The sequence below is a fragment of the Mesoplodon densirostris genome, chromosome 1, assembly GCF_025265405.1.
Source record: "Mesoplodon densirostris isolate mMesDen1 chromosome 1, mMesDen1 primary haplotype, whole genome shotgun sequence".
Taxonomy (NCBI): Eukaryota; Metazoa; Chordata; class Mammalia; order Artiodactyla; family Ziphiidae; genus Mesoplodon; species Mesoplodon densirostris.
This window is the reverse complement of record NC_082661.1, coordinates 149,181,392-149,207,666: the sequence shown is the minus strand read 5'-3', so window position 1 is coordinate 149,207,666 and position 26,275 is coordinate 149,181,392. Positions and strand designations below refer to the sequence as shown.

The following is a 26,275-nucleotide window of genomic DNA, read 5'->3' as shown; positions in this document are numbered from 1 at the left end:
TCTCTATAAAGCTCTTACACTTTTTTCAGTTATTCCTAGATACATTAGAATTTTTTTTATTACTGTAATAGAATAAGTTTTCCTATTATGGTTTTTTTTCTTTGGTAACTGCTGTGTATGAAAATACTACTAACGTGTATTTTGATTTTGACGTCAGAATGTTAGTTTAACTCTCTTACTATATTCTTATACATTTGGAGACTTTATCGGATTTTCTCTCTAGACAAACTCACCATGTGGAAATAAGGAAAGTTTAATTTCTTCCTTTTCTATTTATTTTTTAAAGTTTATTGTCTCATTACAATATCATACCTCTATTATAGTGTTAATTATTCCTACTTCAGTGGAAGTACCTCTTAAGTATTATGATTAATTACTTTACTTTTCAAATATATGTTTTAAAAATAAATTTAAAATTAAATATTCACCTCTATCAACATTTTCTCTTAATTCTTCTCCTTTTGTAAGCATACATCCAAGAGAAAAGATGTTCAATAAACATTTATTAAAGGCTAAATGATTATATTATATGTACCTATTTATTATTTTTATGGTTTAATTTTTTACATTTAAGTCTTTAACTCAGCTGAAACTTAGTTTAGAAAGTTCTTATATTTATTATTTTCCAAAGATATAATTTTGCTAATATTTATTGGAAAAACTGTCATTTATCCACTAATTTGAAACATTAATTTTATTACATACTTAATTTTTGTATACTGAAGTCAATTGCTGGGGAATGGAGGATAGCTAGGGTGGGCATTTATTTCATCCTCACTCATAGGAAGGAAGCTGCTTTGTAGTACTTCCAAACAATTACTATCATCTTCATTCCACATATATCCAGCCTGATATATCCATTTACATAAGATTTTAAGCCAACTGGAGGACAGGTAATAATGGATTAATTATGACTGCAGAGTCTCATACTTGTTGAGCACAAAATAGATGCTCAATAAATTTGATTGAAGCAAGACTGAATGAAGGTAAACTTTAGTTATATTCTTAAACAATAAATAAAAATGTTTATTATATCACTTTAAACAAAATCTCTATTAATCCTCCCCTTAAAGTGTGCCATCTACATTAAAGCTACACAGTATTTCTGATATAGCTTATCAAAACCAGCTTTAGCCTGTACATAATTTGTCTGGACTCAGTATTTACGAGAATAAACAAGCAAGACTAACTTGAAAGTGAAACCAGCATTTTCAATTTTGATCCCAATTCAAAGTTGCAATTCCAAGCTGTTTACTCTAAATTCTTATCAGTAAGCATATTCTCTAAGAATATTCGTAACATGTGTAACGTTTCTTGATCTTGAGACACTTCCATCCTAGCTGGATGATAATTTTTTGTTTCAGTAAGAGTTAGCAGGAGAGGATAATAGGATGACCAATGGCTCTCAGGAGCAGCTTTCACGAAAGAAAAAAAAAAGGGAAATTGAATTGATTCTTGAAGGGGGGAAGGTCTTATTTAAGAGGATTGGTTTGGGGATAAAACAAGCAACTTCACAGAGGAAATAAGTGTCGGCTTTTTCAAGCCATAACAAATCCTGCACTATTTCTGGATCTGTGATGTTTAAAATTTAAAAATTTTTTTTAGTTATTTCTCGGTATTATTTTGAATTTATTTTTTTCCCATTTAGTCCCGAAAATTATTCAAGACAGCTTACACATTATATATATTTGTGCAACATATCTGTTTTTCAATTAGTGACAAAGGAAAATTAAATTTAGAATTCTAAGGCATCAGGGAGAAATATAATATATCAATATGCAGGTCATTAAGATCTTTCATAATGATTAAAGCTGAATTGTACCAATAATTCTAAGATCCCCAGTGACTAAAGCAAATAGGGAAGTGAGTGAATTTTAGGATTCAGGAAACGAAACACTTTTCAGAGTGTTTTAGTCTTCACACATATGATACTGAGTGGTACAGGGGGCTCCATCCTCAATAGTATCCCAATAACAGATGTGATCATGAGTATTTTATGACTTCCTGTAGTATCCTTCTATATAAGTGGAAGGCATAATTTAAATGCCAAATTCAGTGAAACTGCTCCCAACTGGGGCATGCTAAACATTAGAATTCAAGTATGCAAAGTCACCAATAGTCTTCCTTAATTCTAGAATAAAATCTTGACCCTTTGGCAAACACTGCTAAATAAAATCCTGGTAGTTATTAAAAAAGAATTATTGGGGTTTATGACCACCTAGAAAATATTAAAAAAAAATTAAGAAACATGATTAACATCGGTCCCAGAAGAAATGGCCATAGTGTTTAAGGTTGTCATGGGGCTCAAATGAGAAAATGAAATTAATGTATATGTAGAATGTCAAGGTCTACACATATGTAAACATATGTACAATTCTTTAGGCATCTTTCAAAAGGCTCCAAGTCCTGTTCTTTCCAACTATTTTATGTCTCCATTACATTTCTGAAATCTTGCACTAGTCTATCACCTCCTCTCTATGCTAAACATTGTCTGACTTTAGTTCCTTTTGCTTAGGGTATTGTGATATCCCTTCTTCTTCCTTGTTCTTTTCGTTCTCTCTGGTTCCTCCTCTTGGGGTCTATGCTTAATAGCATAGAGCAGATAGGTTGATAGATTCTGGGTTGAAATGTTGATTCCACCATTTATTAGCTGTTTGGTATTAAATGAATTACATTACCTTGATTTGTTCTCAGTATCATCATCTATAAAATAAGAATAAGAATAATAAATAATCATAATAATATCTACCACATTTGGATTGCTATAATGTTTAAATGAGATCATCTATGTAATGTGCATGATAACCAGCAAATAGTCCACAGTTGATGAATGTTAATCCTTTTTATCATGATTATTCTATCAGAGCATTTTAAAACCTAAATCTGACCCTGACTCTACTTAAAACTGTCAGTGATTCCCAGAAGCTTAAATTTGCATAGTGGAGTATGTAACTTTCCTTGTAGTCTGGCCTCAGCTTCCCTTTGCACACTCACCACCCTCCATCGCTACCTCCCTCCTTTTATATTCTGCTCAAGTATTTCAGGGTTCAGCTATCTAAGCAGACCACAGGCTTTGAAGTCTCAGAGTTTGTCAGTCTCTTTCAAGTCATTTGGCACATGCTGTTCCCTCCTTCTGGAGTCCCCCTCCCTCCCTGCTTTGGCAAAAAGCTTTCTCCTCCAGAAACCATATCTGCCTCTCTCTGGTAGAAGTAACAACCCTCCTGCCACTATATAAACTATATAGAGAAATATTGAATTTACTTATATTTATGTCCATCTCCCCTATCAGTCTGTGAATTTCTCTAGGTTGGGAACCCTTTTTAAGTCATCTCTGAGTCCCAAAATACCCAGAACATAGAAAAAGTTTAATATATACTATTAAACAGATGAACAAACCCCTGGCAAAGGGCCTCCCGCCTCACATGTGCTCAATGGCTTCTATCGAATCGCACTGACTGAATTTAATTTAATTCAAACAACTCTTTCTCCTACAGAACCCCAATCTAATAGCAAACAGAAGCTAGACCCTCTGGGTGTTTCAGGGTCCTGTTTTGGGTTATTAATACATGCTAACACGCTGGCAATTAAAAAAGAGGTTTTCCTTACTAGAACCTAGAAGAAGTGAGACTTTAGGCAAATGGCTCTAGAAAAAGGATTGCCTGCCCGAGATGCTGCCTCTGGCTTGCTTACCCCACCTCTCTCGCTTGGTGAGACAAGAAAGACGGAGGGAAGAAAAGTGGAAGAGCGGGGGAGCGAGCGCAAAAGTCGACCTTCTCCTCTTCCTCCTCCTCCCATAGAGAAGGACGGCAGTAAGCCAGACGTGCTAAGACTCCTCTCAAGCGGACCTGATTCCTGGACTCCTCAAATACATCCTGAGTTTCTTTCTTCTGTGGCTCTCCCTCTCCACTCACTTCGCCCCTCACCCCCATCTCTCTCCCTCTCTCTCTCTCTCTCTCTCTCTCTCTCTCTCACACACACACACACACACACACACACAGGCAAACAGAGAGAACCGGTTCTAAGACCACCGTGACTGTCAACGAAATATGCCAATCACAGGCAGCCTAAGCCATATCCCTGGAAACTGAGTTTAAAAATTAGGTTGAAGGCAGAAAGGAAATGAATATAGAAACCTCCAGTGCACAAAGAAAGATCCGTATACACAAGCACGATCAAGGAAACAGCAGGGTATCTTTTACTACACGGAGGACGCGGAGCACCACAAACAGGAACTTTAAAGGGATTGAAATCTGTTGCCTGTTCCACTAGGAATATTGTTTGCAAGGCACAAGGTGTCTTTTGGTAGTGAGCACACTCTGCGCATGCGCAGGTCCATTCGGGAATTACTGCCCTGCCGCCGACTAAGTTGCATTCCTTGAATCTTCGCAGAAAAGACAATTCTTTAATCAGAGTTAGTAATGTGGACAGTACAAAATCGAGAGAGTCTGGGGCTTCTCTCTTTCCCTGTGATGATTGCCATGGTCTGTTGTGCACACAGGTGAGCTGTTGTTGTTGAATGTCTTTTTTCTTGGTGTTTTTCTTTTTACATGCTTGCTGGATCATGTAGCTCGTTATTTGGGGGGTAGGTGAGCCTGTCTATTTTTATGTCTGCTCGGAGTTTGTGCTCATTCTGAATCCGGTCCCTACTTCTTCCCTTCAGCGCCAATGAGCCCAGCAACATGTCATACGTGAAAGAGACGGTGGATAGGTTGCTCAAAGGTTATGACATTCGCTTGCGGCCGGACTTTGGAGGTAATGTTTCATCTTTTTTTTCAACCTGTAACCCATATCTAGTTCTCCTTTCTTGTCAAAGACAAATGTCAAAAAAAAAAAAGAAGAAGAAGAAGAAGAAGAAACATGTTATTTTGGTAAGCGTGCCTTACGCCCTACGCTCTGGCCACACACACACACACACACACACACACACACACACACACACCACGCCGGAGCCCCAGTCGCAGGTGGATGAACCCCAGGCAGAGCCGACCTTCCCCCGGCCCGACACACCCTCTGCATAGTCACTGCATCACTCGTGTGCCCACACCTGTTTTCCCAGGCTGTCCCCGGCAAGGGGGTGGAGGGCTGGGGGTAGCGGAGCCCATTCAGAATGTAGTAAGCGCAGGGAAGCCCCCCGACCCTCCCCAGCCTGTGGCCACTCTGAGATTATGCCCATAATGTGTCCCACCTCCCCGGTAGGGCCCCCCGTGGACGTCGGGATGAGGATCGATGTCGCCAGCATAGACATGGTCTCCGAAGTGAACATGGTGAGTGGCCTCGCTACTGGCCCGGCAGCCGGGCTTACGCAGATGCGAAACGGACCGGTCCCCGTGCCCTCTGCGTTTCGTTGGCGGTCACCTCGCCCCGGTCCATGGATCCCGCTCCGCGCGCGCTCCCCACTCTGGCACACACACCCTGCTGGCCCTGGTTTGTATTTTCGACACACACACGGGCTACTGCGGTGTTCCGGAGGAAACGTGCTCCGCACTATTTGGGGAAGGACGGTGACTGTGGCGCCGGCTGAGCCGGTGGGGCGGAGTCAGCGGTACTTTCGCTGGTTTTCCTGCGGTGTTGAGAGGCGTAGGGCACCACCTGCCGGCGACCGGGTGGCCTGCACGAGAGGGTCCCCGCACGGTGGTCCGCGGCCGCCTACTCCGCAGGCACGGTCCCGGCAGCCGGTGAGCCGGACCCACCCACGGCCCGCCACAAAGCACCCAAGCACATAGATGAGGGTTCATAGTGTTCCCTCCCTCTTTCCAGGCTCTAGCACACCGAGTGGCAGGAGCAACAGGCTGAGACAACGGTGTGAAAGTGCTCAAGCCAGATTCTGGGGAGAGGCTTGTATTGTTCCCACGTGAGGGTTGATGAATTTGTCTTGCTGCATCTTGCGAGTTTAAGTTCAAACCGAATGGTTGGAGTTATTGCTTTGCTTTGCCTTATAAACCCAAGCATGCCGAAAAAGCCTGATGATCAAAGAGACTGTAGAAAAGGGAGGGGGGAGGAGAGGGCGATAGTAACATAGGGAGCATAACGCAATCTTTTTATTGCCAAGAGTTAATATTCTTTGATTTCATTTTTCCTCCTGCCTTTCTGAAGCTGTTGCAAAATGGATTGAAATCATAGCTGTCACTTTCTCTATTGGCGCTTTCCAACCACTGTGGGGTAGAAGTTTTCTAGATAGAGTTTCCAACTGTTGCTTCTTGTAAGGCAGGGGGGAAAGCCTGTTGCTTTTCTAGAACCAACCACCCAGGGAACAGCTAGATCTACCTGAGCAAAATGCCATTTTTATTCCACTTGCGAAAAAAAATATTGTGGCAGCAGAAATTTAGACAGCCTGAATAATTTAAAGACTAAAGCCTTTGGGGGTTTTATCACTCTATATTTGTAAAGGCTATTGAATTGTTATTTCATTTCATTATTAGTGAGTCATTTTATTTTAACACGCTAAGGCTTAAGAACTTTTCTTTCTTTTTTTTTAAGGTATGTCAGGGAAGAAATACGTATATTTAAAATGTATTGAGTGGGATTAGAATAAAAAGTGTGACTATTAAATTGCTGTATTTTAAAGTTGTACTTTCCCCTGCTTTAACTAGCTTATTTTTAATATTATTTTAAATTAATATCTCTGATGGTTGTATTAGAAAAACAATTTTGAAATATCAATGCACAATGAATATTCTCGGACTTGGAAAAGGTTTTTAATAGACTCATTTATAATATTCTGTCACATACATGTCACTACCACAAAGCACCCAAGATGAACTATTGACAAACACTGGGGAATGTAATAACATGGGCACATATACAAATCATACCCAATCCATGCCATTGCGACTGGATAAATTAGGCAATGAATTAGTTTAAGTTGTTTGTATCATGTAGATAAATGATGATAATAATTTCCTTTTCAGTCATTTATTTTGGCACCTTGTAAGTACCCACACAGATAATTTATAAAATAGGAGAAGATTCAGAAGACTCAGAAGGCAAACAGTGCCTTTGCCAGTGGTCTGCTTTTAGAGTACTATGCTTTTCAGAACTTTTAAAATGTATAAGTCTGTTGACTATATTTACAAACAACTTTTCAGTTTAAAACCAAAGGCAAAACCCAAACTGAATTGAATAGGGAAGTTGCTGTTTAACTAAAACAACCACCATAACAAAAAAGTTCTGTATAATCAGTTGTTCAACTGAATTCATACAGAAGCTCAGAACAAAAATAATTAATTTAATTGCTGTACCCCTGGAAATAGCTCTTAATGATGGAATAATATAATCTATTTACTCACTGTACCGTGTGTATATGTACTTGATTTTTTAAAATATTCACCCAACAGATAAACCTTTAAAAAATATATTCTACTAAATTACCCATTACCTTTCCACAATAGTGTTAGAGACATCATGGGAAAATAGAAACCACTGAACCTAGGAAAATAATAAACCTTGATTTACTTATTCTTCCTTGCTTCTCTTTTTTTTTTTTTTTTTTTTTTTTCTTTTTGCGGTATGCGGGCCTCTCACTGTTGTGGCCTCTCCCGTTGCGGAGCACAGGCTCCGGATGCGCAGGCCCAGCGGCCATGGCTCACGGGCCCAGCCGCTCCGCGGCATATGGGATCCTCCCAGACCGGGGCACGAACCCGTATCCCCTGCATCGGCAGGCGGACTCTTAACCACTGCGCCACCAGGGAGGCCCTTTGCTTCTCTTTTTAATGAAATCTACCAACAAGACCCAAGGTTTATTTTTTCTTCTATCATCTATAACAAAGCATGGGAATACATAGATTGGAAATAACTCCAAAAAAAATTGGAAACAGAGGAATTTTAGGATTGAGGGTTCTATCTAAGCAAAATCTGGATAGTTAGCCCTGGTTAAGAGCACTGTCTATGGTATGCTTTGATTTTTAGATCATAAAGTAAAGTTGAAATGTCAATGGGAAATAAGACATTGCTTTTATATTAAGCATGTTTCAGAACCCTGATAGGCAGTAACTTCTGAGATTATTTAATAGGAAATTTTCAACAAAATTAAACAAATAAAAATGGACATCAAATATAATAAAAATAGTTTTAAAGAAAATTAAAATTAAAATCCATTGCTAAAACAATGCTCATTTTTATATTTTTATTCATTACCATTATTATCCACCCATTTCCACAGCTGGGAAAATCGCATAATTGTACATTACATTAATGGGTTTGAAAACTAGACTCTGTTAATTTTTGTTCTTTTCCTATGCTAAGCTAAGAGAAATATAATTCCAGATTGGTTTCTAACATTGTCTATTTTATTAAAGACTAATGTCACATCAAGAGTATTTTCTGATTCACGCCCTTCAGGATTTAAAATATTTTTCCCAAATTTGAAAGAGAGAGAGAGAGTTTTTATAGAATCTCTATAATCAATAATTGTTGGTTTTGAGCAGTGAATGGAAAACTGCTGAAGAATAATTCTGACGCAGGGGAAAAAACCATACTTGAGAGCAAGAGTTTTCTTTTCAGGCAATAATATTGTTCATTAAATTAGGAAGGATTTTTCTTTTGGCATCATGGGATGTATTGTGCCTATGATAGTGACCACATACTATTATCTTCTATCATCTTAAAAAAACTACTGTGATTTCCATATATTTTAAATTAAATTCCTCAAACCTTCTCTCTTAACAATTTCTGCCAAGCTGTATACCTACACACACACACACACACACACACACACACACGGATGACTGAAGAGGAATAAGAGGCAGTTGGAACAAAAGGAGACCGTAGCCCCCAATAAAACACAGATAATAGTAAGTAAGTCTTCTCTCAGAGTAGTAGATTGGGGGAACAAGATATTAACTACCTGCAAACAAAAGGTTGAACCCTTGTATTTCAGATTCCAATGACTAGCCGTTCCATCTTATTAAAGAGGCAGCTCCTGCTCATCAAGGAGGAGTTCCAGCCACAGAGCTCTCTGTCTCTGATCTAAAGACGTGATGGTCTGAGTGGCCACCTCCAGAAAACTTGAAATCTATTGAGTCCTAACTCAAAGTAGGTCTCAACCCAAGCTGTTCCCAGGAATGGATAGCTACTGTGTATTCATTGTTTCCTTCCTTTATGCATACATGGATGCCATAGCGAATGCTCTTATAGGCATTAAAATTAACAATAAAAACACCCACCCCCCAAAAAATAAAAACTAAAATGAGCTAATTTTCTAAATAATACCCAAGAGAAAATGAAATTTTATTTACGAAATGTCCACTATTGTTAAATCCCACTCTTATTTGAATATTTGATTCCAGAGGTTTCTGGTATATGCTTCAGTTATGTCTAATTACCATCCTCTTGGTGACACCAAACAATAACCACCTGTCACCACTTTCTCTAAGCCAGTGTTTCCCATTCTTTAATGTGTATCTGAATCACTCTGGGATCTCAAAATGTTAAAATGCATTTTTTTATTCAGAGGTCTAGGATGGGGTCTGATAGCCTACATTTTTAACAACTCCCAGGTGATGCCGATTGCTGCTATATGGACAGCACTTTGAGAAGCAAGATTGTAGTACATTATTCTAAGGGCTAGCATTATTAAGAAATGAAACTTTTTTTCTCTCAAATTTCTCTAAGGATGATATTTTTCCAAGGTTTCAAATTAAGTTTCAAGTTAACTTCCAGGTAGTTAAACAGGTAGCTGTGCTCAGAAGGGAAAATTGAGTGTAACAGTTGATGATAAGACTGATAGGGCTTGACTTAAACTAATAAGCAGTCCTCCTAACTGTGTCAATACTTATGAGTCCACCAGCCTTTAATGATGGCTATGAAAATGTTGCCAAGCCCAGTAATTTGGACAACACTATCCCGCTGCTTTACAAAGACTTTTCTTCTTCAGAATAAAGAACATTGCAAACTGGGTTTCACCCCACTAGGAGCTTGCAATAGCTTTGTAAAAGAGCCTAAACATACTCTTGCTGGTGTCAGTAAATTCTCTGAGGTTATAACAGAATTCCTTTGCAAATAGAGCAAATAGGTCAGTACCATTTAAAGGCATGAACAGATATCAGCAGTTAAAGATATAAATACGTTTTTCTCTTATATGAGTAATCAACAAGGTCTCACTTTTAGGTGCTGGGTTACAATATTGTACCATCAGGAGAAGCTAAGAGAGGAAAAACTTCCCTTTGCCTTTCTGTTTGAAGATAACAGAAAGATCTTTTTATACTCTAAGCCACATCAAAGCAAGCCTATCCAGGTTTTTTAAAGTTTGCAGTCACATTTGAAAGACTGTGTTCTTAGGATTACGTGACCAGACTAGGTATAACAATGTGTAGTACAATGAAAACAGTAGCATTTATTGAATACATTCTATGTATAAGGTATGGCTATCAAATGCTTTATATTAGTAGCTCATTTAAGGCTATAGAATTATCATCCCCCATTACAGATGGAGAAACTGAGGTGGAGAGAGGGAGAAACATGTTGAGAGAGGTTAAATAACTTGCTCAGAAGTTATAGATCTAGTAAAGGGCAGAAGAAGGATTTGAATCCAGGCAGGCTGCCTGCAAGAGTCTGGATCCTATCTATGAGGCAAGTAAAAAAATATTCCTGGCATTTAGCTTTGAGACCTTAAGTGAGTCACTTGACTTCTCCAGGCCTCAGGGTTCTCCTCTGTAAAATGAAGGTAATTGACGCAATTGCTAAACCTCTTTCCAGTTCAAATATCTACCATATAAACTTAGGCTATTAAAGATTTTAGACTCTGTTAAAATCAAGATTCTTCCTCTTCATCATATTCTCCTGTTAGATTCCATCTTATTCCATTTTGTTCTCCTTTTAGATGTGTCAGTCAACAAGCATTTATTAAATTCCAACTGAGTGCAAACTCTGGTAATCTCCTGGGAACGTTGCAGTAATGATTGTGTGCAATCTGGGGCCCCTTGGATTACCATTTTAATTGGTCATAGCATTATCATCCATTTTTTCCTAAACACATTCCCAAAGACAGCAACAAGAAATGTTGAATCCATGGTCTTTAAAATGAGACTTGAATGATGCCTGGTTTATATCGTATTAAGCGTTGGAGCCAGGACCATATTTGAAGTATTTCCATCTGGTACTGTCCATTGTATTCAAACAGGGAACATTGCTCAACTATTGCCAAACTAATAATGTTTCAACCCTTAATGTGAAACAGAAGGAAACCTTTGTTTTCCAAGATCTGGGTATCCCAAAGATTTGCCCAACCCACCTAAAATCTTTCCATCAGGTGGTCTGAGAGCAAGGGGTGAAGCCACAGTGCTCATCTCTGCTGACCATCACTTAGTTTCAATTCTGTAAATGTTTGGTGCTTTTTGTCATGGCAGGCCCCCAAAGTCTTGATAGCACCCTCAAAACACACATGAATCAAATCTTGCCTTATTAGGGAAGGTAAAATATTACAAAAGAAAAGAACTGGTATTAAATATTTCCAAATGATTTGAGTTTCAGTAACTCAAATGACATTATCACACTTGAGGACAGTAGGAAGATGAATGGTATATGCCTGCTGTTGATTAAATGTTAATACAGTTTCCCCATGAGCTTTTTCAACAGAGTGAATCCTATTTTTTGTAATACCAGGATTGAGTTTCTGCATTTTAGAATACGTCTGTTTTCAGAAGATCATGCATTTCATGAAGTCTCTTGACTGATGATTGTTGAAGGAAGTTACAGTCAGTAGCACATAACAATCTATTACTTAGCCCTTGACAGAAATGCTCAAGAAACAGTTTAAAATTAATTCCTATTAGTGGTGATAACTTAATTAAAAAAGGCTGGTCATAAGAAGAATGAAAGATAAATGGGTTTTCTTTAGTGAGCCCAGTATCCTCTTCTTAGAATCCTCATAGCCTTCATTGTTTTTCCACTAATAGTTTTTTTCTTCTACACCTCCATTAAGTGCCTAATGTGTTTTCCCTCTTACAGCCCCAATAAAACTGTCATCGTATTATATATTTAAGATTAAAGGCATTTTCCCAGGAGCATTCAACCGCTCTAGTGAATAAAGCAGATAGGGTGTCTGTCCTTGTGGGGTTTATTGTCTTTCTTAAAAAAATATTTAAGGGCTTCCCTGGTGGCGCAGTGGTTGAGAGTCCGCCTGCCGATTCAGAGGACACGAGTTCGTGTCCCGGTCCGGGAGGATCCCACATGCCGCGGAGCGGCTGGGCCCGTGAGCCATGGCCGCTGAGCCTGCGTGTCCGGAGCCTGTGCTCCGCAACGGGAGAGGTCACAGCGGTGATAGGCCCGCATACCGCAAAAAAAAAAAAAAAAAGAAAGAAAAATTTAATATCTCTATTCTTGAAGTAAAGATTTTATTTTCCATTTTGGAAGATTTTTGAAACATCCATAGTTACCTTGATCATGGGATGTTTTGGTTCAACATGTACTTACTGAACACTTAGTCTTTTATCGTGTCCTGAACTGGGTGCTAGGGATGGAAAAATGACTAAGACATGTTTCATACCTTCAGATATTGGTTTGGCCAAAAAGTTCGTTCGGGATTTTGTGTAAGATATATGGGGAACCCGAACGAACTTTTTGGCCAGCCCAAAATTTTACAGCATAGAGGAGAATGCAGAAACCAGGTTATTTAAAACAATGTGGTAGTGGCTATGATAGAGGCATGTATGCCCAGCATCCTATGGGAGCATAGCGGAGCAGTTTCTAAGGCATGGTGAAAGGTTAATTCCTAAAAAGGAATAGTAGTGAGCCCCATGTGTAGGCTGCACATGAGAAGAAGAAACTTCCAAGCAAAAGGAAGGGCATTAGCATTGGCAGGTATGCCTGCAAACAGTATGGAGTGTTCTGGGAATTATAAGTCATTCACTATTGTGAGAACTTAAAGGGCACAGGGAAGATTGTCAAGAAATAAGACAGGATGCTAACAGCAAGATGCAGGACAGAGTTATTGAATGTTCTCACTTGTCTAAAAAGAAGCCTCTCTGGAAACATACATATATTTTTTTGTATATGTGCTGACCACTTCTGGAAAAATATACAAGAAATGAGTAACAGTGGTTGTGTCTTGGAAGTGGCACCAGGACTAGGAGAATGACTTGGAGGGATACTTACTGTTCTTAATATGCCCTTTTGAATTGTTTGATTTTTTAAAAAATCTTAAACATTTAAAATTTTCACTTTAAAAAGACACACACACAGAGACAGAGACAGAAACAGAGACAGAGAGACAGAAAGAAGAAATGATGCTGGAATGTGTATGCTAAGGAAATGAATCCTAATCCTGAAATAAAGGAAACCTGCTACAGGTTTTAACAGGTGCTACGTTTTGCATTTCAGATAGATCATTCTGATAGCTGCGTGGAGGATGAAGTAGAGAAGGCTAAAACTGGGGCCAACATTCCTAGTTAAGAAGTATTAGAGGGTATTTCGGAGTCCAGATGAGAGATGATAAATGCCTCAAGGAGAACAGTGGCCTTAAGGATAGAAAAGAAGAGGGGAAAAAAGAGAAATTCAAACAGAGGCAAATCAGAGGGATTTCATGACTGGTTAGATGTTGGAAGTTGGAGAGGCAGTGAGCCTAGGTTGCCCTATGGGTTCCATATTGAGTGATGGGCACATATGGCACCATCTGCCCAGGGAAGGAAACAGGAAAAGAAGCACCAACCACAATGTTCACCGTTGAAGTAGATATGTTTTCAGAATTAAAAAAAAAAAAGTCAGAGCATGTTGTTGCAAGGTACTTGTGGGTACACTGCGGTAGAATATTGGAGGTTGGACCTATCCTGAAAAAGACTAATTTCTTGGTGACCCTTCTAGTTCTGTTCACATATAAAGCAAGTTCTACAGGGAGAAATCCTGGGTGCATAAATGTGGTGGCTGAAATGAACCAGTTAGAGATATGGAGAAAGGTTGCTGACCAAAGACAGAGAATGAAGTGCAGTCAACTTTAATCTGTAGCAACATTGTTCTTTATCTAGGAGGACCTAGACCCTGATAAGATTGGGAACCTACTTTTCAAATTCACCCAGAGAAGTGACTTTTGTACACTGTTTCAGTTGCTTTTATAAAACCATATAGATGGGGAAAAAAGATGTGTGTGGAACCCACTTACACAGCATCTGCTCTCTTCTCCATCACATCCCTAAAATGATTCAGAGTCCTTCTGGAATACTGTGTTTCCATGGGAAATCACATGAAAGCAGTGTGAGTTCTTGTAGAAGGTGTATTTGGCAATGAAATGAGATGGGGTATAATAGACAGCACAAGTGGGACCAACAGAAATGAAGCTTAGCTGCCAGGAAATTCAAAAGTGACCCCCAGGAGCTTTGCAGAAGAGCTGAAACATTTGAATGGCTTGGTGGGGATGATTTTAAACAAGATTTCAACAGAGCCCTATCCCCACAGATGGTCTCCTGGAAAGTGGATGCCTATTTTAGCAAAGGCATATTCATAGAGTGTGTCATCAAGTTTAGGGAAAGAAAGCAGAGAAGCAGCTAGAGAAATAGATTCAAACAAAAGAAGGTTCAAACAGAAGGTAGCTGTTAGCAGTCCCTACCACAGCAGAAAAAGAGTATGGGTTAAGGTCCTCTGGATGCAGTAGGAAAGTTAGAGGCCAGAGGTCTCTTTCTGGTTGCTGAATGGATTAGTCAGGGAAGTTGCTAGGAGTGACTCCTGTTTGAATGAGAAGGTTTATTTGGGATCCTTCCTGAAGGCGGGGGAATAGATTTGTTGAAAGCTCAGGGTCCCTGCCTACTCTAACCCTCTGTGACTCACAGGGAGGTTTTTTTCTTCTAATCTATTATTTTCAAGACAATGATATACAATTCTCTAGTCAAGAGAATCTTCTTTGTGGTTTCCATAGAGACAGGTCAATGACATTTATTTGAAATCCTACCTGTGCCTAGAACATTTTCTCATGTCAGAGGCCATCATTTCTCCCTCCTCCCACCTGCAATGTCTTTCCCACCCAGATGCATCTAGATCTACTTCAACACCCACAGGAAGTCATCTTTCTTCTATAGAGCTTTGCTGTAGCCACATGGAAGAGGAATCTGCTGGAGGAAGAATGTGTAGGGCATATAAACAAATCAAGACTCTGAAAAGACAAAAGACCCAATATAACATAATGATCTTCTTTCAGTTCGTATAAGGTTTTTATTAACCTTGCCTTCCACCCCCTCACCACCAGTGCTATGTAAGCTACAGGAAGTTTAGGATTATATTCTTTATGCTCTCTATGTAACTCCTAGCATATTATAGGGACTTAATAACACTTATTAGGATTATAAAAGAATTTTTCTAGCCGTAAAAAGTGTTAGTAATAATGGCATTTAAATTTTCTAATTCAGAAATTAATAGTTTCTCTGTCAGGTCTGCCTTATGCCTTCATATGTAATTTTCTTTTATGTTGATCATGAATCATGAGCCGTTTCCATAGAAACAACTTTATCACATGGCACAGCCAGTTTTACAGACACAAAATCATTTCATGACAAATATCAACGTACATATATACATATATATGTATACATGCATAACTTTCATCATCTTTAAAAATTAGTGAATTATTTTCATTTTTCAAAATGTCATCTGTATGCTGGTACCTGGACTTTCAATATTTCTGGAAACATTTAAGAAATTACTGAAGAATACCTGGAGTGATGACTACAAAGTGAATGGCATTTAAAAAGAAGGAAAATCAAACATAAAGGGAAGCATATGAAAAGGCCTCAGCCATTTGGAGTGATTTTGAATGAGGTAAGTTAGATTTTAAAAGACAACCAAGGAAGTTAATCAAATTGAAAATATAAAGTAAATAATATATCTAATCCAGAAATATATATATTTACTATATATGTATATAATATCTATTATATCTATCTACATCTATCTATCTAGTCATTTCTGCTGTAACTGTATCCTTACCTAAATATGGATGTTTGCTTTGAAACATCAACTTTTGTCTGAAACTTCCACACCCACACAGTAATTTGTCATAACCAGTAAATGTGTTAAATCAACTACCACATTAAACGGAGATAAGAGATTCTTTCCACTGACATCACCACCTCTCTGTTTGTCCCCACTCCCAACATACAAATACACACACACACACACACACACACACACACACACACAATTCAGCACATCCCGAAGGAACAACCTAGAGTGCAAAAATCCCGGTTCAAACCGACTGTGGAGTTGAGGCTGGTGAGAAGAGACGAAGAAGATTCAGTATGAAGGTTAGTGTTAATCAGTTGCAAACTTTTGGCTAAATGTGGCGGGAACTGATTTTTAGAAGTTTTGAAGTTGGAAATGGGAGGACGAGGACAGGATGAAAAATTTGGAGTGGAAGGTACTCATATAACTGAAAAGTCATATCCAGTTTTTGGTGGGTTATTGGTGCCTATCTCCTACATCTATGTCAACCCCATTTTGGGAGACACCCCCACAAGCTGTGTTGTCATGAAGTGTGAAGGGGATTTTATAACCTGGTTTTCTGCAATTGTGGAAGGGAATGACTTTCAGGATGACATATGGCAGATTACAGATGACATATGCCCTACTGTGTTCAAAATCACAGTCATCGGACATAAACATACCTTGGTAAATTATGTTTTTGCCTAGTTACCATTCAGCTTTCACACATTTTAAAGGATTTGCACTTTTGGTTCTGCAAAAATGGGCAGAGATATGTGAGCCCAAACTCAAACAAAGCAAATGTCATTATTCTTTTTCAATACTATTCAGTCTCACTGAGTGGAGGTTTGTTTTTGAGTGGAAATGTGGGACCCTTTCAGTATTGTAGGCAGGGAGCACCTACAGAAGGTGATTTCAGAAGGTACCTGCTTGAAATGCCATCATCAGATTTTTTTTTTTTTTTTTTTTGGCTGTGTTGGGTCTTCGTTGCTGCGCGCGGGCTTTCTCTAGTTGCGGCGAGTGGGTGCTACTCTCCGTTGCGGTATGGTGGCTTCTCTTGTGGAGCACGGGCTCTAGGCGTGTGGGCTTCAGTAGTTGCAGCATGTGGACTCAATAGTTGCAGCTCGAGGGGTCTTGAGCTTAGGCTCCGTAGTTGTGGCGCACGGGCTTAGTTGATCCGCGGCATGTGGGATCTTCCCGGACCAGAGACCGAACCAGTTTCCCCTGCATTGGCAGGTGGTTTCTTAACCACTGCACCACCAGGGAAGTCCCGCAATCATCAGATTTTGATATCTTCTGCTTTGATTCCTGCTGAAATGCAAATAACACCTGAGAGAGGCACTAATAATGCTAGTCTTTATTTCTTGTATTTATACCAGTGTGTGAATGAATGGTTGAATGAGAGAACAGGTTTGCTTAAGAGACAGAGACTCAAAAAGCAAACAAATAAATAAATAATAAATACATCTTGTGTAGTTAAAAAAAAAAAGAGAGAGAGACAGAGACTAGAAAAGGAAAGGAGGAAAGGGAAGAAAGAGGATTTATTTCATACTTTCCCCAGAATCAGCAATTTCCTGATTTCAGGAGCCAACATGAAACAGCTCGAAACAATGGCTGAGATGTGCTGAGACAGCATTTGTGCTGTCCACACTGATCCTTTGCACTCGAAAAGCATTTTGCTTGATCTGACAGCAATACTCAATATTTTGTAGACCAAAATGTGAAATCAGCAAATTCACCTCCATTCTCTGGAGGCATAGTGTCCATGTTGACTGGGCCAGGTGGCAATAACATCTTGTAGTTTGAATAACCTGATGAATCTTATAGTTAAAATCAGTGTCTGGTAGAGAACAAATGTATGGATACCAAGGGGGAAAGGGGGTGGGGTGGGAGGAATTGGGAGATTGGGATTGACACATATACACTATTGATACTATGTATGAAATAGATAACTAATGAGAACATACTGTATAGCACAGGGAATTCTACTTAATGCATTGTGGTGACCTAAATGGGAAGGAATTCCAAAGAAGAGGGGATATAGGTATATGCATAACTGATTCATTTTGCTGTACAGTAGAAACTAACACAACATTGTAAAGCAACTATACTCCAATAAAAATTAATTTATAAATAATAAAAAATAAAATAAAATCAGTGTCTAGTGGGAAGCACACTGGCAATTTTTTAAGTCCAGATACTCCCCATCTGGTGTATATAATTTTGGTTTTCTCCTTAAGTACATTCCCCTTGAATCTTCTTCTGTCGAGTTATATTTGAATAATTTTAAATCACTTTAAAATGTCAGGATGATGTTGTATCCTAATTTATACTCTCAAGTATGAATCTCGTGACTTACTTAAGGCCTTTGATTCTTAGTTCCATGTAAAATGGAAGTAATAATTTCTGCTCTACTTATTTCAGGGAGCAGTGAGGATCAAAAGAGATAAATCGTAGCCAAATATACAGTCTGTACATGTGATGTATAAACTGTAAGTTACTATATGAGTGTTAAATGCTGCTATTTTTTTATTATTTTACTATTATCTCCTAGGCTTGTAATGAATTTCTCCCTTTTTAATGCCAGGACATCAGGAATAACATGAATTCACATCTTGCATAATCAAATATGATAATATTTTTGTTCAATACTGGGATTTTCATCAGACAGTTGAAATTCACAGTACTACTTCTAATTGTGAAACTCTTCTGTGACATCTGATAGAAAAAAATGGAAAGAGTTTCCCACATCTTTCCTCCTCATTATTTTTTCTTGGGTGTCACTCTGAGACCTCTCAAACTTTAAAGTTTCAATCTGTGTATGGTCCCCCATACCTCTCTAAATTTCACATTTTGTGCTACTCCCTGGTATGTGAAAGACATGTGATATGTGGTTTTCCATGGGCTTAGCCAAGGGATTAGTGCTCTGGAGTTGACTTCTAGTTTTGATTATAACCCCTCCACTTACAGGCCCTGTTACCTTGGCATTAGTTAACTTTAGAGTAATCATATAATTTACTGTCCAAACATGAACTTTTGAGAATGAAAGGGAACACTATTAATATTACCAGGGTCAAGAAATGTAAACCAACACTGTCCTGGGAAAGTCAGGATTTATGATCACCCTATGCCATTTAAAGCCTGAATTTCTTCTTCTTTAAAATGGGAATAAATTATATTTTCTTCTTAGGTCATTGAAGGCTTAATGAGATAATGTGTTGTCTGATTGGGGAAAATATAAGTTATTTATAACCTGCTCCTTCTTCTTTATCTTCTTTCCCTCTTCCTCCTTCTTCTTCTCCTCTTTCTTCTTCTTATTCTTTATTGAGCACATACTGTGTACCAGGCACTGTTATGGGCGCTTTATATGAATATCAACAATGGAATTAGGTAGAGTGGATGAGATAACCTAATAAGAATTTTTATATTAAAGTTTGAGATAATCAAACAAATAAAAACATCACCTATCAGCTCACCTTTACTTACCAATAGTTTTATAAGAGCAAAGGGACTTGTTAGGAATTGGGAAGCATTATTAACTATTGTAGGATTTACTTTATTCCTTCAAGGAACAGCCAAGACTCTCATTGAGAAGGTAAGTTATTAAAAGGTAACTATTTTCATGAGGTCATAATTTACCAGAGTAACACTAAAAAAAGGGCCCTAAAAATGAGATCTCAACTCATAACATGACAGAGAAAGTACAACCAAGCTGAGATGTTCAAGAGGAGAGTAATCTAGGTAGGAAGGTGATGGATATGCCAGGCAGAGAAAATAGGACTAAGAACTTTGTAGAGGGCTTCCCTGGTGGCGCAGTGGTTGAGAGTCCACCTGCCGATGTAGGGGACATGGGTTCATGCCCAGTCCGGGAAGATCCCACATGCCACGGAGCGGCTAGGCCCGTGAGCCATGGCCGCTGAGCCTGCGGGTCCGGGCCTGTGCTCCGCAACGGGAGAGGCCACAACAGTGAGAGGCCCGCGTACCGCAAAAAAAAAAAAAAAAAAAAAGAAGTTTGTAGAGATAAGATTACTGACTAATCAGATATGAGTCATAAGGCCTAGAAAATCATCTTGGAGTTGTAGTAATAATAATAATACTTATTGTGTACTTCTACAAAGCAGGTACAATTCTAAGTACTTTAAAAATATTAACCCACTTAATTCATAATGCAGCCATATGAAGTATGCATCATTATTATCTCTATTTTACAGCTAAGGAAACTGAGGCATAGAAAAGTTAAGAAACTTGCCCAAAGTTACACACCTAATAAGTGATAGAGCTGAGATTTGCAGCCAGGTAGATTGGCTTTAGCGTCTATGTGTGGTAGTTAGGCCATAAATCAGTTAGATCATAAAACAACATTATTTCTGGTAACATTTAAACATATGTTTCAAAGATTAGGAAACATTATTAATACTTAGCAAAATAGGTCCTAGGGTGAAATGCATTAGCAATTAATATTATTTAGGCCAGAGTTAAACTTTGTAAAGATTAAGGAGTAGCTTGATTTATATCTTCAGGATTATAAAAATGTTTGATCCATTCACCTATTTAAATCACCTTGGACCTATTTGCATGCAAGATGTTACTTAAATCACTGTGTTAGGTACTTATCAAAAATAGGAAGAGAGAATGGATTTTATGCCCCTTCTGAGAGAACTAACTTGAGGAAAGAAGCAAAGTTTAGATTGGACATAAGGAAGAACATCTTGACTGTAATGAGTGAGAAGATGCTGGAAGTAGCTACGAAGAGTATCTGGGAAGTGTCCATCGTTAGAAAGCTTCGGAATAAAAAAAGATAATTATATCTGTCCTAGTTGGCTTATATGGCTCTTCTATCCAAAAGCAAGAGGGTGACAAGAGAAAGAACACTTCTCTAGGACCCTTCACAGTTGAGGAATTTGAACTTCTAAGATTTTTACTTGATGTTTACAAACAATCTATTGTAAGATCGTCAAAAATCCTCACATGTTGATCACCTTTAGAGTATGTATAATTCAAGAAGAAGACTACAACCACACACTTAGAGGCAGTGACAGGGCACTTGACTGGGCTGTCATTAATTCAGTGGCTCTTTCTGGAGCAAATAACTTATTGACCTTACAATGCACAGTACTCAAACTTATATCTCAGAAAAAGTTGCCATGTCACTTACCTTCATGGTGGTTAATGAAAAGGAGATTCAGAAGACGTTAAGTCCTCAAATGCCAAGGGTGTTCAAGAGCTTCCTGAAGACTGTGCCTGAAAAGTGCCTTTTGCACAGGGCAGGTTGAGTAAAATCATGTTGAATTGAATTTAAATATAATGCATTCAGTGACTTCCCTTGTGGCGTGGTGGTTAAGAATCCTCCTGCCAATGCAGGGGACACAGGTTCAAGCCCTGGTCTGGGAAGATCCCACATGCCACGGAGCAACTGAGCCCCCCGTGCCCCAACTACTGAAGTCTGCATACCTAGAGCCCGTGTTCTGAGACAAGAAAAGCCACCGCAGTGAGAAGCCCACGCACCGCAACAAGGAGTAGCCCCTGTTTGCCACAACTAGAGAAAGCCTGTACGTAGCAGCAAAGACCCAATGCAGCCAAAAATAAATAAATAAATAAATAAATAAATAAATATAATGCATTCAATTCAAGTCTGTATATACTTCTGTACTCAGTACAGGAAAAAAGACAACCCTTAATGTCAAGAATAATAATCGTTATTAAAATATAATGAAATGTACCATGTATTGGGTGCCACAATAAATACTTGACATCAGTTTTTACAAGAGCCACCTGAGCTAGGAATATTTAGTATCCCTATTTCACAGATAAAGAACAGAGACCAGGAAAGCTGATTTGTGATAGAGTTGTTTAAAGCTCAAGCCTATTTGACTTAAGAGCCAGACATCTAACACCCTCTTTTGGGTCCTGGGATCCAATTCCATTGTGTGTGGGTGTGTGTCGGGGAGGGGGTCGCTGAGAGGCCCCCTGCATACAACAAGCAATTTTCTAGACACCAGCTGGGTGTCCTACAGCACAACTCAGTTCTGGCACTATCTACCCAGGGATAGTATCGGATTCCACAGGTTAAGCGTTCAGTCCTACAAGACTGTCCCCTCCCCCACTTCAGATGCCAGTTTCAGGAACAGGTTGTTACCTGTACTTATGACCAACTGGCTATAAATCAGAGGTTCCCACAATCTCCATGTTGGGTTTGATTATTTTTTGCTAGAGCAGCTCACAGAACTCAGAGAAACATTTTACTTATGGGAGCATTATTTATTATAAAATGACATAACTCAGGAACAGCCAGATGGGAGAGATGCCTGGGGCAAGGTCTGGGGAAAGGGCACAGTTTCCACACCCTCTCCAGGTCCACTCCTCTCCTCAATCTCCAAGTGCTCACCAACTGGGAAGCTTTGATCCCCTGTCCTTTTGGGTCTATATGGAAGCTTCATTACATAGGCATGATTGATTAAATCATTGGCCATTGTAGATTGAACTCAATCTCCAGCCCCTGTCTATCCCTGGAGGTCAGGGGATGGGACTAGTAGTTGCAATCCTCTAATCACTCAGTTGGCTGTTCTGAATTAGCCTCCCTCTTCCGGCGCTTTCCAAACGTCACCTCATTAACATAACAAAACACACCTTTCTTGCTCTCAGCCCTTAGAAATTTGGAGGAATTTTACAAGCTGTTTACCAAAAGCTGAGGTGGGTAGGGAGCAGAAGACGAAACATAGATTTCTTATTATAAATCACAATATCACACTCCTCTTATCATTTTATCCAACAGTCATTTCTTTCCATTTCAGAGTTCACTCTGAAATGCTGAATTATGAATTTTGCTGTTAATAAACAGATATTTTACTCTCTAAGTGAAGGATCAGGCAGAATCCCACGTAAAAGAATCAAGTTTTGAATTTCAGGCCTCAAAATGAGCATAAGCATGCTGGCTAGTAGGTAGTCTTGCTCCAGTTCAGCAGGATTACTTCCCTGGACAAAACCTTACCTCTTAATCTTCTCATGATGGAAGACTTTAAAAAAAATGACTCTCACCAAAGGACAGGGTTGGTTGGTGGGAGCCCAGGTTCTTGTTTCTCTCTCTATTGCCATTCTTGTCATTGTCCATAAAACAGGCAACACAGCATTTTTCCTGTCAGGTTTTCTTGCAGGAGTGATTTGCTTGTTTGAGTCCAAGAAGAAGACTCAGAAAATCTAAAATCTGTTATTTTTCAATTTATAAGATTTCCTGCCAGTGGAAAGAAAGAATTGCCCTCCACTTCACGATTCTCCAATGGGGGCAGGGATCAACCACAGAAGGGGAAGCATGTCAATTGTTTCTTGGTGGGGAGAGTAGGGAAGCTAATTAGAGAACCCATTTCTGGGTAGAAAAGACAGAAAAGGCTCAGTTATATTTAGGTCTTCTTATTTTTCTGACTGAACACTGAGAGAGAAATCAAACAGGAATATGTAAAGGTCAGATCATTTCATCACTGTCCTTTCAGAACTGGGAAATTACATTATGAAATGCAGCTGGCATCTTGATGTTAAAATAGCAAGTTATTATTACCGCATAGCTTACAGGAGAGATTTTTCATTTTTCTGTCTCCTGGAGAAATATGCATTTTAAATATTTTTATTTAAAAAATTAACGACACATATTAGAAAAATTTTAAATCTCTGTTCCTTCTGGCTTGGTTGAAATGATGGCAATATAACAATCACTTGGCTTGCTTCTACAGAAATAGAAAGCAAAGGATTTACTGCCGAAGGACAGTGTATTTATAAAGTAGAAGACATTCATGGAACATAGTTTAGGGAGAAACAACTTGCTTGAAATAAACTGTTTTTCTGTATTTCAAAAATGCAAAGTTAGGCTGTTTAAATTCTGCTAAAGCCATTACAGGCTTTCAGGTTTACTTTTTGTGTGTGTGTGTGCTATATAAGGCATAGTACTCTTATCACCAATATAGATCTTGCTGTATTTGTTCATCCCTCACAGCTAAAGAATAACCTGTGCTCTTATGTCTAAGTGGGGAGTTTAGCAAGGACACAGTTAACTGTGCCTGTGCTGTCACTGAAGATTGGGTCCCACACAGGTTCAGGCACACACAGGTCAGGTCAAGCCAGAACTTAATTACTTTTTTTTTTAAAGTGCTTAACATGGTAAATATTTTCTATCTTCTTTTTTTAAATTTAATTATTTTGTTTTTTAAATTGAAGTATAGTTGATTTACAATGTTGTGTTAGTTTCAGGGGTACAGCAAAGTGATTCAGTTACACATACATATATATCTATTTTTTTCAGATTCTTTAAGTTTATTACAAGATATTGAGTATAATTCCCCATGCTATACAGTAGGTCCTTGTTGGTTATGTATTTTATATATAATAGTGTGTATATATTAATCCCAAACTCCTAATTTGTCCCTCCCCCCCTTTTCCCCTTTTTAGTTCAAGGATAGTATTAAGTTCTTGATGTAGGGGGATGGGTGCAGCACAAAGTGGGCTTTAGGAAAAGTTACCATTTCAGGCATCATGTGTTGGGGGTTTTACTGAGGTCTGAAAATATACAATTTCAGAATGTCTTTCATAATCAAAATTACCATACCAGTACATTATTTTGTAACCTTTAACTTCTGATTTTACTGGAGAGTTAGTAGAAAAGAGAGATTCATGTCAGCCAGTAAATATATGTATTTTTAAGAGAGGCTGATTACAAATTCCCAAGAAGTTGTTTGTTTGTTTGTTTATTTGTTTTGGAAGTTCCAGATACAAAGGGAAAAGTAAAGGCCAATGCAAACAATTCAGGGAAGCAAGGAATAATTTTGATGAAATTTAAATTCAAGAAGAGTCTAGAGATACGTGCCTATCATCATTGTTGGACAGTTGCTTTGGAAATGCCTTGCTATAGGTAGACATTCAGCACTGGGAGAAAGACTATTCTTTTTTAATCAATTAATTATTTATTTTTGGCTGCATTGGGTCTTCGTTGTTGCGCGCAGGCTTTCTCTAGTTGGGGCGAGTGGGGGCTACTCTTCGTTGCGGTGTGCGGGCTTCTCATTGTGGTGGCTTCTCTTGTTGCGGAGCACAAGGTCTAGGCACACAGGCTTCAGTAGTTGTGGCTCACGGGCTCTAGAGCACAGGCTCAGTAGTTGTGGCGCATGGGCTTAGTTGCTCCGTGGCATGTGGGATCTTCCCGGACCAGGGCTCGAACCTGTGTCCCCCACATTGGCAGGCCTATTCTTAACCACTGTACCCCAGGGAAGCCCGAGAAAGACTATTTTCCCCCAAATTGCCTCATTTACTTTCAGGAACAAATTAACAACAATGTGCCGTTCTATTTCCTGACTCTTCACATTCTTTGCTTCTCACAATACAGGAAAGAAATAAACACTTCCATGACAAACTCAATTTCAATATCATTAATAATTCCTCTTTCTGCTTCTATCTTTTCTTCCCTTCTACCCTCTTTTCCCCTATGTTTCCTTAATTTAATAGTTAATAGAGGCTCCTCTGGCCACCATCTGTTCTGGAAAAGCAGCATGGTGGAAAAGGGATGGGTCGTTACTTGGCCCACCCTGGATTCTGGCTCTGTCTTTGTGAATGCTCTCTCTGTTAATATCTTCGTCTCTGATGTTGTGGTAAGAAAAAGAAAAGCCATTCACACTCACCAAGACTTCTTCTTCTTTCTCAAGCAGGGAGGCATAGTTTATGTTGGTAGGAAATAAGTCTTTGGGCTGCCCTTTCCACTTGCTGAGAATGGCGGGGAGTAGGGGAAGAAAGAGAAGACTGGGATTTCAAAGGCTCTACCAGTTACTCTGTGGTGCTGAATGGTGAGACCCAGAATAACTGGCTCTTTGTTTAGGGGAAATGTTAATGACTTTTAGTAAATAATATATGTCTAGATTTAAGAAGGGGAAAGGAGCTAAAATTCTCTGAGTAATAAATAATACAAGAAGAGTTGAGGACAGAACAGAAAATGGAGGATCAAGATGAAGAGGAATATTGGAACCAAAAATGTAGAAAAACTAGACAAAATATTGAAGTTCTCAGCCAATAATTCCCAGTGTTTGAGTGGCTGAGGGACTCAAAAACAGAGATTTTATTATTCAATATTATGTTATTTTTTATTATTGTGATAGAAAATGTCATTGTTTCTCCACTTTTTCTAAAAAGTCTATTATTCATAGAAATACTTTGTTGGAGGGTTATGTGGTGCTGAGTTATGTGGTGCTGGGTCAGCATGAAGTACAGGGAAGAAAACAGTCATATGCTTAAGACCAGAATGATAATAAGAGTTCAGAGGAAACTGGAAATCTAAGTCAGAGGTGACTGTGAAGATGTATCTGGACGTGTACAAAAATCCCAGTGAAAACATTGGACTTTTAATAGTACA

The 26,275-nt window shown here is 38.8% G+C and overlaps 1 protein-coding gene across 3 annotated transcripts in view; it reads left to right on the top strand.

Moving 5' to 3' along the window:
- The first annotated feature begins 4,418 nt into the window (after positions 1-4,418).
- GABRB1 (gamma-aminobutyric acid type A receptor subunit beta1) overlaps positions 4,419-26,275 on the top strand; it is a 401,509-nt gene continuing 379,652 nt past the window's right edge. For 2 of the 3 annotated variants that reach the window (XM_060110382.1, XM_060110372.1), the window contains exons 1-3: positions 4,419-4,498; positions 4,661-4,752; positions 5,197-5,264. In XM_060110382.1, coding sequence (XP_059966365.1) covers positions 4,419-4,498; positions 4,661-4,752; positions 5,197-5,264 — 240 coding nt within the window. Of the gene's footprint in view, positions 4,499-4,660; positions 4,780-5,196; positions 5,265-26,275 lie in introns of all 3 variants that reach the window. The other variant, XM_060110364.1, reaches the window with a different exon arrangement.